Genomic DNA, 15247 nt, shown 5'->3' with positions numbered 1-15247 from the left:
AAAAAACAGATCAAAACTGTAAAAATTTTAGGATTAGCCAGAAAACATTGAGAATAGGATACAAGACAGAAAAACTCATAAATAAGATTTAGAAAAACTTAGACATGAGGTTACAGAACTAGGAAAGAATTAACAGTAAAAGAAAATTTCAGAAATAAACAAACTAGAAGGACCATATGCCAAAGAAACATGACTAATATGTGTCTTAAAAGAAGTAAAAAGTAGAAGGAGGGATTTTTTTTTTAACAAGAAGAAATGAAGAAAAAAAATACACAAGAAAGTGACAAAAAGGAAAGCTATAAAGAGGATCCAACATACAGATGATAAGTATCCCAAAAGAATTAAACAAATACACAGGAATAGAAAAAATATTAAGAATTAATACTGAAAAAACTGTAGTGAATTTTAAAAGGATTTGATGTTCTGTCTTGTGTTTTGGTGTTGGTTCCACAGCTATACACAACGAACTGTCAAAATGCATCAACGTGAACATCTAAGATTTATGCATTTGATTGTATGTTTATACTTCAAGTAAAACTATATACATAAAAACTAGGGGTGCCTGGGCGGCTCAGTTGGTTAAGCATCTGACTTCAGCTCAGGTCATGACCTCACAGTTCATGAGTTCAAGCCCCGTGTTGAGCTCTGGGGCTCTGTGCTTACCGCTCAGAGCCTCGAGCCTGCTTTAGGTTCTGTGTCTCCCCCACTCTCTCTGCCCTTCTCCCCGCTTGCATGCTCTCTCTCTCGCTCTCTCAAAAATAAATAAACACTTAAAAAATATATATGTATAAAAACTTGACACTACTTACTGAAAGAGAACATTGCCACCTGGTAATATTAAACCAGAACAACCAACACTAAGACATATTAACATCATTGGACAGTTCAGAAAGTAAAAATTCTTTGGGCAGGTAGGCAAAAAAAGCAAGTGATTTACAAGGGAAAGCAAAGTAGGTTATCATATTCTTTGACATCATATTATTATGCCACAAGAAAATGGAGTAATATGATGTTCAAGGAAAGGAAATGTGAGCTAAGGATTTTATATCTAGCCAAACAACCTGAATTACAAAGGGCACGCATACTTTTCAATATGTAAAACTTTAGAGAATAATGTTGCCACAATCCCTTCCTGATCTTGAGGAATCGACAGTAAAATGAGTTTCACACAAACAAATTGTAAGAGAGATCTTGACATAAGGATTGGTGACAAGCAGTAATCATAGCGACTTGTGAAACTAAAATTTAGTGAGGCATAAAGGGTGAGAGTATGACACATAATGACTGAATCTGTAGTGTACCTTTTTAAAACTGGAAGAAAGTGGGAGAATATATGCAAAAAACTGCTTTAACTATTTTCAGTAATTATACTGGTGATGGTATTATTTATTAATATTGTTATTCTGAGACTGTTGTATGTATAATATGGAAAAAGTAAGTAATTATAGAATACTCTAATTTCACCGTTTTGTATGTCCTTGAGAATTAGGATTTTCAATGTGGACGAAGGGAGACACAATGAAATATGTGAAATATTCATAGAGGCTAATAAGTAAAATATTCTGTATTGGAAATACCAGTTTAAAATCATGCAGTACATATCTACATATGTAGGTCTGTCCACTGAACTGGTCTACAATGACCAACCTAGTAGCCTTCTACATTCCTAGCATTTAGATTGTTGTTTTGAAATGTCACTTCTCACTTAAAGAAACCAGGGCTCCTGGGAGAAATGGCAGATTCCAGTTCCGGGACAGGAAATTACAAAATGAGCCTGGAACCTCATGTTCAGTCATGCTATCATCAGATAGCAAGAAAGCTATTAAAGATTTACTAGGGTCATGTCAAAGGCCTTGGGAGACAATTTGAAGAGGCTCTTGCTGGCCAAAGATTTGAGCTTCAAAAAGAACCATAATTGCAAATAATTGAAACCCAACCAATATTTTAAATCCATGAGTTCATAATGATATCATATCATAAAATAAAGCCTAATAATTTATCTTTGGGGGAATGATGAGAAACAAATTCATTATCTTAAAAATGGATAAATATGAGCAAAGAATCAAGCATTTATCTTGCCTTTCCTATATGAACTATACCAAATTGTAGATAAAATTGCTAGTTATAAAAGCATTCCAATAAATAAGTGAGAAGGAAATAATAGAATAGCACCATTTTGCTGCCCCCAGTGAAATAATGGATCTAGGTTTTTGCTGCATTGGTATCTACTAACTTCACAAAAACAGAGAAAACCAGATATTATGAGCTTTCTGGGGAGACAACACATCACCAAAGGGACAAAGCATGAGTCCGATTAAGGCTCTGGACCCAGCTGCCAATTTGCAGGAAATAAAACCAGTTCTGATGTAATATGGTCTTAAAGATCTCTGCACGATGCAAAATCATGCAATAAAAACTATAGGACTTATGGCAAAAATGAAGTACAAAAAAATCCCTTCCTCAGTGACACACTGAAATATATAGCAGCCTGATAAAAATAGTAACACAGTGTTACATATATTTTATGGTCAAGAAACACATAAATACTATAATAAATTTGGCACCCTACCTTGAAAGCTCTCTGATGTTCCTGGAAGTGACGTGGGAAGAGACGCAGCTTGTGAATGACTGTGAAGTGGTAGGAGGAGGGTCCTCTGAAACTGGAGGCAAGTTGTAACATCAGATGTGGGTGGATGCCGCTCATACGTGGTGACCTGTGAGATGTCTGAGGTGTGTGTGTACCTGTGCAGCTCGGTTCAGCTGGGTGCCATTTTCCACATTTCCCTGGTGTTTCTCCTAGACATTGCACATAAACATGGCTGAGATTCATTACGCTCAATTGTTCCCTAATCTTTCAATCAAGTTGAAACAAACTTGCATTTTCAACAGAAGTATTAGAGCCCAAAGGACAGGATGCAAAGCAGAGAAACATACTGAACTGCACGTGCAATCAGCAAACTTCAGACTGGGAAAAATTCTAGAGGTTAAACAGCTCAGGTTCATTAACAGATAAAAGTAAGTAAAGGGGAAAGGGGCAGAACTTGAAGATTAAAGGAGACTTAAAAGGGATAACAACAATTTTAAAATGGTGAAGACTAAACCATACTGCTTGGTAAGTACTAATAGCTGTTGACTAACTGCTAACACTGTCGACCTGAAGATTTACCAAAAACATAAAAGTCGATTAACATATATTTTGTATGTTTTATGTATTATGTACCATATTCTTACAATGAAAAAGCTAGAGAAAAGAAAATGTTAAGAAAACTGGGGTATCTGGGTGGCTCAGTGGGTTAATTGTCTAACTCTTGGTCTCGGCTGGGGTCATGACCTCATAGTCTGTGAGTTTGAGCCCCACGTCAGGCTGTGTGTGCAGGGCCTGTTTGGGATTCTCTCTCTCTCCCTCTCTCTCTGCCCCTCAACCCCCCCCCCCCCAATAAATAAATAAACTTAAAAACAATGTTAAGCAAATCATAAGGCAGAGAAAATACATTTAGAGTTATGTACTGTATTTATTGAAAAACATTCACATATGAGTGGATCCCCACAGATCAAAGCAGTGTTGTTTAAGGGCCAACAGTATACGGAAACATTAAGTATGAAAGTATGTAAAAGTCAGGGGAGTGGTTACTTTTGAAGTATTCAAGGCACTTTGGGGGAAGCTGGCAAAGTTTTTTCTTGGCTTGAGTGGGGATTAAATGGGTGTTTGCCATATAATAACTAATAATAATTCTAACTATACACTAGTTTTCTATAGCTTTTTGTGTCCATATTTTAATACAATGAAAAGGTGTTTTTTTTTTTTAAATAATATTGAAGGAATACCAAAGTGAAGGGAAAAAGAAGTCATTTTTCTTCTAAATTCACGTGGAGCCAGCTTTATTAAATGAAGCCATCCAAGTGACACCTTTTATTTACTTACTCATTAATAAAACATTAAACTCCTAGTTAGGGGCCTACATGGTGCCAGGGCCTTAGGAAAGAAAGATGATACGACCAAGTTTCCGGCCTCAAGGATTTTAGGTTTGGTGCACACAGATATTTCAACAGATTAGCTACAGGCACTGTGCCAATTGCTGTTACAGAGGAAGAACGGAGTGCTGTGGGAGAGAACCGACAGCTGCCTGGGAGAGTTGGGGGCGGTGGCCCAGAGTAGCTTTTGAGTTGGGTCTTAAAATAAAACATTGCAGATGGGGAAGGGACATTCCTGGAAGCTTTCTTGATACCCTTAATCCCTGATGAGAATCCACCATCTCTCTCCACCCCACAGCTGCTGTCAGATCACCCAGACTCCTGTTTGGAGGTAGAGGCTCAGACAACGTGGGCCTTCTGTCCAGCAGGAGACGGATCTCTTAGCTCAACTCCCTGCCTGCTCCCGGGACAACCCTGTGCCTCCGTTGATTATCCCTCACTCCTATGCTCAGACTTTTGGGGAGATTTAGTCTCCAGATGGAGGCCTAGCTGTCCTCTGGTGCCTGGGGAGGCCCAGTGTGTTTACGGAGGCCTCCATTACTCAGTATGTCTGCAGGTGCAGAATTAGAAATTCAGCAACCCATCAAACGAGAATGAGAGATGCCTCTGAGGGAGAGATGAGGACTGTGCTCAGAACAGCAAAACATAGGTTTCCCTCCCTCTTTCATGCCCTGTGGGATATTTACACATTGGACAGCCAGGCCTTCCTCTGCATCTCTCTCATTGAACCCTATTACCACGAGCTGCAGAATCGAAACCAAGGGCTTGCTAAAAAAAAAAAAAACACAAAACCTACAACCACAAAACTCACTTTTATTAAGGTTAAAACAGTGAATTTAAAAAGAATGAAATAAATAATAATTTAACTGGATGATTATTTTATAAATTGGTTTATCATTTTTTTAACTTAAAGAAAGTCTGTTTTGCTTTGTTTTGAATCACCATTTCTTAAATCGTCTTCCCAAATCCGATTCTTAATGTTACAAACTGAATATTAACCCCTTTTTTTCTCCTTGCATTCCTTGTATAATATTCCTAATCCTTCCCACTGGCCAAGGATTGGCGACTAGGTAGTTTGGGCTGACTAGATAAAATGTCATTTATAAAAAAAAGACAAAAGAAAAAAGGTATATATTTTAAAATACTGTATTATCCTTGTTACATTATTAGCTTGTGCCCTAATTCACAGATACAGCAGTTAAGATCCATTTGTCCAATTCTTAGATCTCCTTATCTTTAAATGAAAGTGGACATTAATAAAAGGCAAAGAACCTGATGTACTGTCAATATTCAATAATGCAACTAAAAGTTATACAAAAGTATTTTTTATTAGAAATGAGAACTGAAAATAGTATGGTCTGGGTAGCCACTTAAGGGCTATTTTTTTTTTAATTGTGACACATATATAGAAAGTGCATATGTACAATTAAAACATTATTATAAAGCAAACCCCCACATTATCACCCTTGTCAAGAAATTAAAACTGCCAGCATGCCAGAAGCACCCCATTTGTCCATCCTCAGCAATAACTCCACCTCCCTCAGAGGTAACCACTAGCCTTTTTCCTTGCTTTTCTTGATAGTTTTACCACCCATGTATATATTCCTAAACAATATAGTTAAATTTTGCCTATTTTTTAATTTTATGTAAATGGAATCATACTATAGGCATTCTTTGTGTGGCTTGCTTCTTTTGTTCATCACTGCCTATGAAATTCATTCATGTTGTCTATATAGCTGGAATTCTCTCATTTTCACTAATGTAATATTATAAATATACTGTATTTATCCACTCAAGTGTTCATAAATGCTGGCTATTCATTCCTAATGTCACACACACAGTCAACATGCTTATAAATAAGTACTTCATGAAAGCAATAATTAAAACATACTAAGTAGCATACTTTCTTTTTTTTTCCTTTTTTAAAATTTTTTTAATATGAAATTGGTTTCCATACAACACCCAGTGCTCATCCCAACAGGTGCCCTCCTCAATGCCCATCACCCACTTTCCCCTCCCCATCAACCCTCAGTTTATTCTCAGTTTTTAAGAGTCTCTTATGGTTTGGCTCTCTCCCTAACTTTTTTTTTCCCCCTTCCCCTACCCCATGGTCTTCTGTTAAGTTTCTCGGGATCTACATAAGAGTGAAAACATACGGTATCTGTCTTTCTCTGTATGACTTATTTCACTTAGCATAACACTCTCCAGTTCCATCCATGTTGCTACAAAAGGCCAGATTTCATTCTTTCTCATTGCCAAGTAGTATTCCATTGTGTATATAAACCACAATTTCTTTATCCATTCATCAGTTGATGGACATTTAGGCTCTTTCCATAATTTGGCTATTGTTGAAAGTGCTGCTATAAACATTGGAGTACAAGTGCCCCCATGCATCAGTACTCCTGTATCCCTTGGGTAAATTCCTAGCAGCTAAGTAGCACACTTTCATGTACTTTTATATAACAAATAATTAGTGAATAACTATTATTATTTAAATAGAATGGTAAAAGTAGAACAGTGGGTTTACAAAACTGATATTGCTGGATTCAGGTCAGATTTGTACTTGATATTATTGCCTTCAGCAAATTATATGGAAATGTCCTAAACTGTCTGATGATATTTTTACCAGAGAGAATGCATGGCAGTTTTCCCAGACTTAACAGTATTTGCTTCCTTTATAACCATCGGAATGAGCTTTTTTTTTAAACAAATTCAGAAACTGATTTTCTTCAGTACATAAATTTCTGATTTCTCTTTCAGTTACATTTTACTCTTAATGTTGTATATCACAAATGATGCCAGTTTTGACCACAGAGCAGTAACTAGATTCCATATCTTCCATATCTTATGATAAATGGCAGAGGCAAGAACTCCTGAGTCACAGGCAGGGTAATGAAAGGGTTTGGAGTTCCTAACATAGCTTTTAAACTTCCTTCCACGCCTCAATTAACATGACCTAAAAATAAAACTATTACTAATTATGCTGTTAGCTGCACTCAAATTTAAAAATTTTCCTATTTTAAACATGTTTTTTGTTCCTCCTACTTCAAAGCATTTTTTTTTTTTTTTTTTTTTTGTATATTGTTGAAATTTTTCTTTTCTATTCAGGGCTACCGATAGAGTTAAAATAATCTATAGCAGTTAATTAACCCACTCAGACAAAGCGAAGGGAAAAAGAAAAAAGGTTTGGTTGACTTAATGATCAGTAGTTTTGTTTTTCCTGTCCTCAAAAAAATGTGAGCAGACTAAATTTACATTTAAAAAAAATTTTTTTTTTTTCAACGTTTATTTATTTTTTTTGGGACAGAGAGAGACAGAGCATGAACGGGGGAGGGTCAGAGAGAGAGGGAGACACAGAATCGGAAACAGGCTCCAGGCTCTGAGCCATCAGCCCAGAGCCCGACGCGGGGCTCGAACTCCTGGAACGCGAGATCGTGACCTGGCTGAAGTCGGCCGCTTAACCGACTGTGCCACCCAGGCGCCCCAATTTACATTTTTTTAAATGTAAATCAAAAGCGTTAAGTTCCTACTTAGCACTCAGAATACACTAGGCATTCAAATAATATTTATCAAGGGGAACCTGGGTGGCTCAGCTGGTTGAGCAACCGATTCTTGATTTCTGCTCAGGTCATGATCTCATGGTTTGAGTTCGGTTTGTGAGTTCGAGCCCACTGTCAGTGCGGAGCCTGCTTGGGATTCTCTCTCTCCCTCTTTCTCTGGCCTTTCCCCGCTTGTACACACACTCTCTCTCTCTCTCTCTCAAAATAAATAAATAAACTTAAAAATTTTCAAAAAATATTTGTCAAATGAACAAATGTTGAATTAAACCTGGGATTTTCATTCTTCATCTTAATATTGTTACTTGTAGGAAAATCTCTCCCTATTAATGTAAAAATACTATTCAGATATCCATTTCTCAGGAAAGCTTCTCTAAGGACAAAGTTTTATTTTGAACTCTATTATGCCACTGGCTCCCATCTTTAAGTGGGTAATATGCTCCAGCATGGCTGGGGGCCAGTCATTCCCCAAGTGAGCTGTGAAGCAGATACCAACAGTCTTAGCTGCATCTCATGCCAAGTTATGGGAAGGGTCACTACAGCTTATTATTCATGGCAAAGGCCTCCATCAGTAACTGTGTAGAGAAGGGGGTGGGGGGTGGGGTGTTGGCTCCCTTCCCCTCAGTGGGATGCTTTCCAGAAGCAGGAGCAGGTCAAATTCTACCCAAGGACTTTACTTGGTTGTGGCACCGTCACTGAGGGGTTTGGAAGCAACATAGATAGCCTCAGGTCCCTACATTCCACATCAACATTCTGTTAAAACAATTGTTAACATAGTTATTTAATTTTCGCACATCTTTTCAGGTGAACACACTTTAAATTTGTAAGTCAGGGGCTGCCTATACCCATACATTAACTTTTAAAAAGTTAATTAAGTTAATTAAGCTTTAAAATTTCTCCCATAATCACAGAATGTAAAAATGTTACAACCCTACAAATTTTCTTATTGCTTACAGAATTAAAGAAAAATTTGTCATAATATCTAAGAACAATGACAAATGCTATTTTGGTAAAACTCTGACTCTTTGGGCAGATTTCTATTCCATGCGATTTTCTGTAAAATTAATGGATTATTTCTCAATTCCCCTGAAATGAATATGGAGCATCAATGTAATTATATAGAACCATTTACACAAAAATGCTTTATTTGCATTTCATAAGATTTCAGAGGTTTTTACTCAGTTTGCAACTTAACAAGCTAAAAGTAACTACCATAAATATGGCTTAATTGCTTAGTTGGTTTAGCTTTGAAACTAAATACTTAGCAACTGCAGTTTCAGAAAAGCTTATTAACAGTTAGTGTTCATATCTCTCAATCATTCCCAGAATTTTGTAACGTTATTGACTGAAAACTTTTAGTGAATTCCTCTTCTACTACTTCCTTCTGTATTTTGAGTTTGGAGGTCAATCTTATTTCATGCTAAAAATGGCACTTCCTGAAAATGGTAACCTAATTTACCATCATATAATTCTCTTTACTTGTTAACCTTACACTAAAAAAAAAAAAAAAAAAAAATCACTTTCCACTTGGTCCATAGATGGTTTGAGATTAAAATTTATTTGAAGACTAAAAATCAGCATGAATTACTTTCATCATCAACATTTAAAACCACATATATGCCAGATAAGGTGGTAGGAGGCCCTAGGAGTTAAGCTATATTGAGACAAGGTCCCTGTCTGCACATACTAGAGAAGAAAAAACCATGTAAACAATCACACAGTGTTATAAATACTACCACAGAGGTCTGTATAAGATGCTATGAGGGGAAGGGTCATATCCGAAAGCCTTCTCAAAGGGGATATTTTTAATGATCATGCTGGTAGGCTGAATGAAGTCCTGTTGCCAAAACAGCACAAGAAAATTTGCTGACCTTTATTCCTCAGTAATGTACTTCTTTTTACATTATTAATTTAAAGTATTTCCTTTTACATTATTAATTTTCTTAGCACACTTGTTTTTAGCTACAGTAATGATAAACTAAAGGTAAAGAAATGTTCAAATAGTTCTAATAAGACTTTATATTATCTTTTTTAACAGCCCAGTTGAGTGAAGTATGAAACAGAATATTCACAATTTGAAAATATTTTAATGACCTACTATTTATTGTATTTTCTAGATGAAAACTTTTCAATTCCTCATGATAAGAGGGGAGTTCTTGGAATGGTCAACAAAGGCCGTCACAGCAATGGGTCACAATTCTACATCACACTACAACCAACGCCCTATCTAGACAGAAAATATGTGGCTTTTGGGTATGTGTGCTGTACATTTGTCTGTATAATACTCATATATGGGGGTGCCTGGGTGGTTCAGTCAGTTGAGCATCTGACTCTTGGTTTCGGCTCAGGTCATGATCTCACAGTTCATGGGTTCAAGCCCCGTGTCAGGCTCTGCACTGATAGCACGGAGCCTGCTTCGGATTCTTTCTCTCCTCTCTCTCTCTCTCTGCCCCTCCCCTGCTCATTCTCTCTCTCAAAATAAACAAATAAACTTTAAACAAAAAAATTATAATACTTACATATGTAAAAACGTGGTTCCAAAAGATTTGGTATATGGTTTATGAGTAACTGAGGATAGAATTTTAAAGCAAAAATAATATAAATATAGACAAACATTTAGAATGAATATTTCATAACAAGCTTGCTATCTTTAAAAAACAGAGGGGTACCTGGGTGGCTCAGTTGGTTAAGTGTCTGACTCTTGATCTCTGCTCAGGTCTTGATCTCAGGTCGTGAGTTCAAGCCCCGCTTTGGGCTCTGTGTGGTTGCAAAGCCTACTTAAAAACATACAAACCACAGAAACCATTTAGGCACAGCCATTATAATGTTCTGACCATCCATCCACCCATCCTTCTATCTTCAGCCTCAAGGATATTATCTTCCTATTATGAATAATACCATAGTGCTTAATAATGTAGATATATCTAGATGCAAAAATGAGGTGAAGCCATTTAAATACTGTACATGAACATTTTGAAGAGATAGACGAACACTCCAAATTACAAGTAACTTTTTTAACTGAACAATTTAAAATATGGAAACATCTCAGGTAATAATTATTAGAATATATTATCAAGTTGCTTATAGGCATGTGGACCTAAAATGGATGACAATGTACTCTTTATCAATCTAATGATGTCTTATTAGTGAAGTCAATATAAATTGAAGTTTACTTGGTCTTCCCTGAAATGATGCAGAGCATTAGAACTTTTCTGAATAAGTATTAGATTATTCCAGCCACTCCATAGAAATAATTGCTGACTCTTCTTCCCATGAAATTTCATAGCAGTTTTAATTTTAACCACAATTATTCCTTCACTGTAATGCAAGTGATATTTCTAGATTGAAAAAGCAGAAAGTATATTTTCATCCAAAGATTTCTTTCAAAAAAGAGATGATTTTATATTAATGCAACTGTCTGGCCCCACATATTTTTTCAGCTTTCACTTCTGTTAGCCTCCTGATTCATTCATTCAACCAGCATTTTATTAGATACCTACTATATGCCAGTCATGGTGCTCAGTCCTGGGGAAAGAGTGAAGAGGCACAATGTCTGCCCTTTAGGGAGTCTCCAGTGTATTAGAAAACCGACAGCTATAAGTCAGTCAAACCTGGGCTATGCCCGTTCTGTAAAGAGTGCACCAGGGATACAGGAGAGAGAGAGAAAACAACACCCTCCAACTCCATCAGTAAAAGTGAACGCAGATCCCTAGAGGGTGGCAGTGGAATGGAGGATGTGATCTCCTTTTGATGATTGCTGTTTTCCATGGGATTCACCATCCTCCAGGGGAATCTTGCTCACTCATTTTTGTTGTTACCACCACACTGGTTTTAGGGAGGCACTGCACCTCTTTTATTGTTCTAGCTCAAGTATGAGCTCAGTTAATCCCTGAAATCTCCAAATCACAGCGGAGTCTGAACTGAAACATTTAAACAAGACCTTAAAGAACACTAGGCAGAAGCAGACAGGTAATACCATAATAGGCAAGTAGATACTCCAACAAAGTGTAACTCTTTCAGGGGTACCATCCTTCCCCACTATAGGACTGCCTCTAGGGTTAATGCTTTCTCTTCCTATCATCTCAGAGCATTCCCAGGTTTATCTGACCTTCTGGAAGCCCAGACATGATTAGCAAGGTCCAGAAAGAGAAGTTTCCCCTCCTTTTGAGCCCTAGTTTCTGATACATCAACTTGCCCCTTCAGATAGATGGATAACACTAGGAATTGCCTTCAGAGGAGACTGTATCAACCCACAGTCTTACCCCAGTGGTTTCACAGGGAAAGAATATGAAAATACAAAGCTGTAAAATCTCCATTCATACATGCGTAAGTAGAAAGGGTGTATGTTGGGGACAGTGGTGGGGGGAATTAATTTCTTTATAGGGGATGCCCAAATGGGGGAAGGGTCATAGAAAGCTTCATGAGAAGGTGAGATGAGTACTGAAATTCACATAGAAGTTAGGCAGAGAAGGCTGGCATCAAAATGAGTAAAATAAAATTTTAAGAAGAGCGAAGAGCTTTGGCAGAAGGCTTTAAGAAGTAAGGAGAGCATCTTATCTACAAGTCATTTGATCTGGCTAGAGCTTAGTACCTAGTGGAGAATGGAGAGAAAGGAGAGTGGAGAAGAGGAGATAGTTAGGCCCAGGTCCCAAAGGGCTATAAATGCCATTCTGCTGAGCAGAGATTCCCCACCCAAAGGGGATGGGAAGCCACGGAAGAATTTTTAATTGGGAACAACGTGACCAGGTTCTTATTTTGAAAAAAATCTTTTTAGAAGAAGCGAGGAATTAATTGGCAAAGGATGAAAATGAAGGCGGAAAGGCCAGTTAAGAAGCGATGATAATAGTGCCATAAATGAAGTCCTGGGCCACAAGGCACTGGCAGTACAGGTAAGCAAGGGAAGAACAGAAAATTCAAGAAGTAGTTGGAAGTTAGATTCAACAAGACTTTATGACCATTTAAATGGTCGTGGTGAGGTCATGGGAAGAGTCTAGAGTGGTGGTATCTAACAGAATTTTCTGCAGTGATGCAAACATACCATAATCTGTGCTGTCCAGTATGATAGCCACCAGCCACATGTGGCCATTGAGCACTCAAAATATGACTAGCAAAATTGAGGAACTAAATTTTACTAAATTTTAAATTAAAATAGCCCCATGTGGCCAGTGGCTACCATGTTGGGCAGTGAAGGTCTAGAAAAACAACTAGGATTTTAGAACTGATTGTATGGTTGGTGCCACTCACCAAGATAGAGAATACAAGGAGGATATGGGAGAGGTCATGAATTCAGGATGGACAAGTTGTGTTTCAGATTAGGATACCTACACTAGAGGCAGGTGGCAACTCTGGAATACCAGAAGTGGTTATTCACACTGGGCAAAGGCTGGAAATGGAGATTTGGAAACTCAACATGGCAACTGAACCACAGCCAGCCAGAGTACCCTCACTCCCAGAAGAGCCTCTGGGCTTTTGCTTATCTTGTTCCTTTCTACCTCCCTCTAGTCTGCCAAAATCCTGTTCAGGGCTTAGGTCAGAAACCTCCTGATCACCCAAATCAAACTGCTTCTTTGTCCTCTTTGGCACAGTGTAAAAAAAAAAAAAAAATGCATCTTCTGTCCTAACACCTGTCACAGTGGAGAGATGCACACAGTAGGTGTTCCTTCAATATTTGTGAAACCAATTTGTAGAACAGGCTTCATTCACATCCTCTTTAGTCAGAGGTCAATCTGTCCATTTATCCCTTGCTCTTCATCCTCAGACTGTACCTTGTGTCAGGCTCTGTGTCACGGTTTCTGCCAGAGGCAGACAAAGAGATGACTAGAGGGTGATCAGTGTCAGCACGGCCATGTCCTTATAAAGGCTCATGAAATGGAAACCTCACCTCCCCCTCAGCCACTGTTTCCGCCCAAACACTGGCAAAGGGCATTAGTCCTATGTTTAGGGTTGACTCTCTGGTCCATGTTGCTCTCTTTCAATTGAGAGAACCATCAGAAGTCTAGCTCTACTCAGGGAAATTCCAGCTCATGGCTGGTGAATGTCTGGAGATCCAAACTACCGTGGCTTTGAACTTTTAGTCATGTATTCAGTGGATGTTGATTAGGTGCCTACATTACGTTAGGCATTGAGTATTAAGTAAAAGCATGAACCATGTCTTCATGGGAGAATCAAAAATTAATCAAAGAATCATACAAATAAATGTCAAGTTAACCCTGATAATTCCCATAAGACTGGGAGCTTGACATAAGCAGAGGTGGGCCCTGGGAAACTTCCCTGTGGAGTGATATTGAGGGAAGTGGGGGGCAGGAGCAAAACAGACAGATGTGGCTGGAAAGCAACATGGGATACTGAGGTACTGAAGCCAGTCCAGCTGAGGCAGAGAACGAAGGGAGCACACCATAGGACAGCACTGGAGGGCAGTGGAGAGGCCGGCCATGGCAGGCCATGGTAGACATTTTTGGTCTTTATCACAAGAATAATGGGAAATTATTGAAGTGTTTTAACAGGGAGGTGAGATCAGACTTGCATTTTTTTTTTAGATTTGCATTTTTTTTTTCAACGTTTATTTATTTTTGGGACAGAGAGAGACAGAGCATGAACGGGGGAGGGGCAGAGAGACAGGGAGACACAGAATCAGAAACAGGTTCCAGGCTCTGAGCCATCAGCCCAGAGCCTGACGTGGGGCTCGAACTCCCGGACCGCGAGATCGTGACCTGGCTGAAGTCGGACGCTCAACCGACTGCGCCACCCAGGCGCCCCTAGATTTGCATTTTTAAGAGATCATTCTGACAGCAGTGAGAATGACAGATTTCAGTCTGTTCTGATCCCAGAACAGATGTGAAGGAGCCATGGCAAAGTGGACACATCTACAGCTATTAATGATATTTATGACAGATGTTAATCTAATTCATACAAAATAGCCTCAGCTAAACAAGATAGGACTCAATTTAGGAATGGAAGCTAAGTGTGAAAATTTATGACTAAGTTTTCCATTTTTTCTTCCTACATAGGCAATTGATTGAAGGAACACAAGTTCTTCAAAAACTAGAATTGGTTCCAACAGAGAATGAAAGACCAAAACAACGCTGTATGATTGTTGACAGTGGAGATCTTTATGCCTGATTTTCATACAATATTTTCTGACAACTTATTATTACGCGTCTGATAAGCTGTTTCTGTATTTAATTAAACAGTGCCTGATAAAATTTAATTTGAAAGCTGTGCAGACCGCTGTAGGTTTGCAGACCGCTGTAGGTTGGCCCACCCGACACCTAACCCCTCCCCATTCTTCCTTCCTGCCTCTGCCATAGAGACTATAAAAGCAAAACACTTCATTCCCCAGCCTCCTTTGCAGCTAGTCATGGCCATGGGATACCATCTGGCCAGTGAGACAGGAGTAGAATGCCAGTGGTCCTGCCCCTTCCCTTCATCCAGTCTTGAACGCAGACAGCATGGAGCTGCGAAGGAAAGGTCAAGAAAACTAGAGATGTCAGTCCCAGCTCTTGAGCTGCAGAACCAATTCCAGCAAGCACCTATCTCTGGACTTTTTCCTGTGAGACAAATAGACCCCTGCTTGCTTATGTTACTATTGGTTGATTATTTTGCTACTTGTAACCCAAACCATTCTTAATTTAGCAGGGTACCTAATGGCCTTCCAATCCTAAAACATTTTTAACAGAATTATGTTGTTTATAAAATACATTTTCTACCCTGAGAAACTT

The 15247-nt window shown here is 38.5% G+C and overlaps 1 protein-coding gene across 6 annotated transcripts in view; it reads left to right on the top strand.

Moving 5' to 3' along the window:
* PPIL6 (peptidylprolyl isomerase like 6) overlaps positions 1 to 14736 on the top strand; it is a 32177-nt gene extending 17441 nt beyond the window's left edge. For 3 of the 6 annotated variants that reach the window (XM_047859953.1, XM_047859952.1, XM_047859951.1), the window contains 2 exons: positions 9647 to 9782; positions 14537 to 14736. In XM_047859953.1, coding sequence (XP_047715909.1) covers positions 9647 to 9782; positions 14537 to 14648 — 248 coding nt within the window. In that variant the 3' untranslated portion in view covers positions 14649 to 14736. Of the gene's footprint in view, positions 1 to 2889; positions 3113 to 4270; positions 4447 to 9646; positions 9783 to 12303; positions 12419 to 14536 lie in introns of those variants that run through there. The other 3 variants (XR_007152386.1, XR_007152387.1, XM_047859955.1) reach the window with 3 other exon arrangements.
* The last annotated feature ends 511 nt before the right edge of the window (positions 14737 to 15247 follow it).

The sequence above is a fragment of the Prionailurus viverrinus genome, chromosome B2 (genome assembly GCF_022837055.1).
Source record: "Prionailurus viverrinus isolate Anna chromosome B2, UM_Priviv_1.0, whole genome shotgun sequence".
NCBI lineage: Eukaryota > Metazoa > Chordata > Mammalia > Carnivora > Felidae > Prionailurus > Prionailurus viverrinus.
This window is presented reverse-complemented; position numbering and strand designations above follow the sequence as displayed.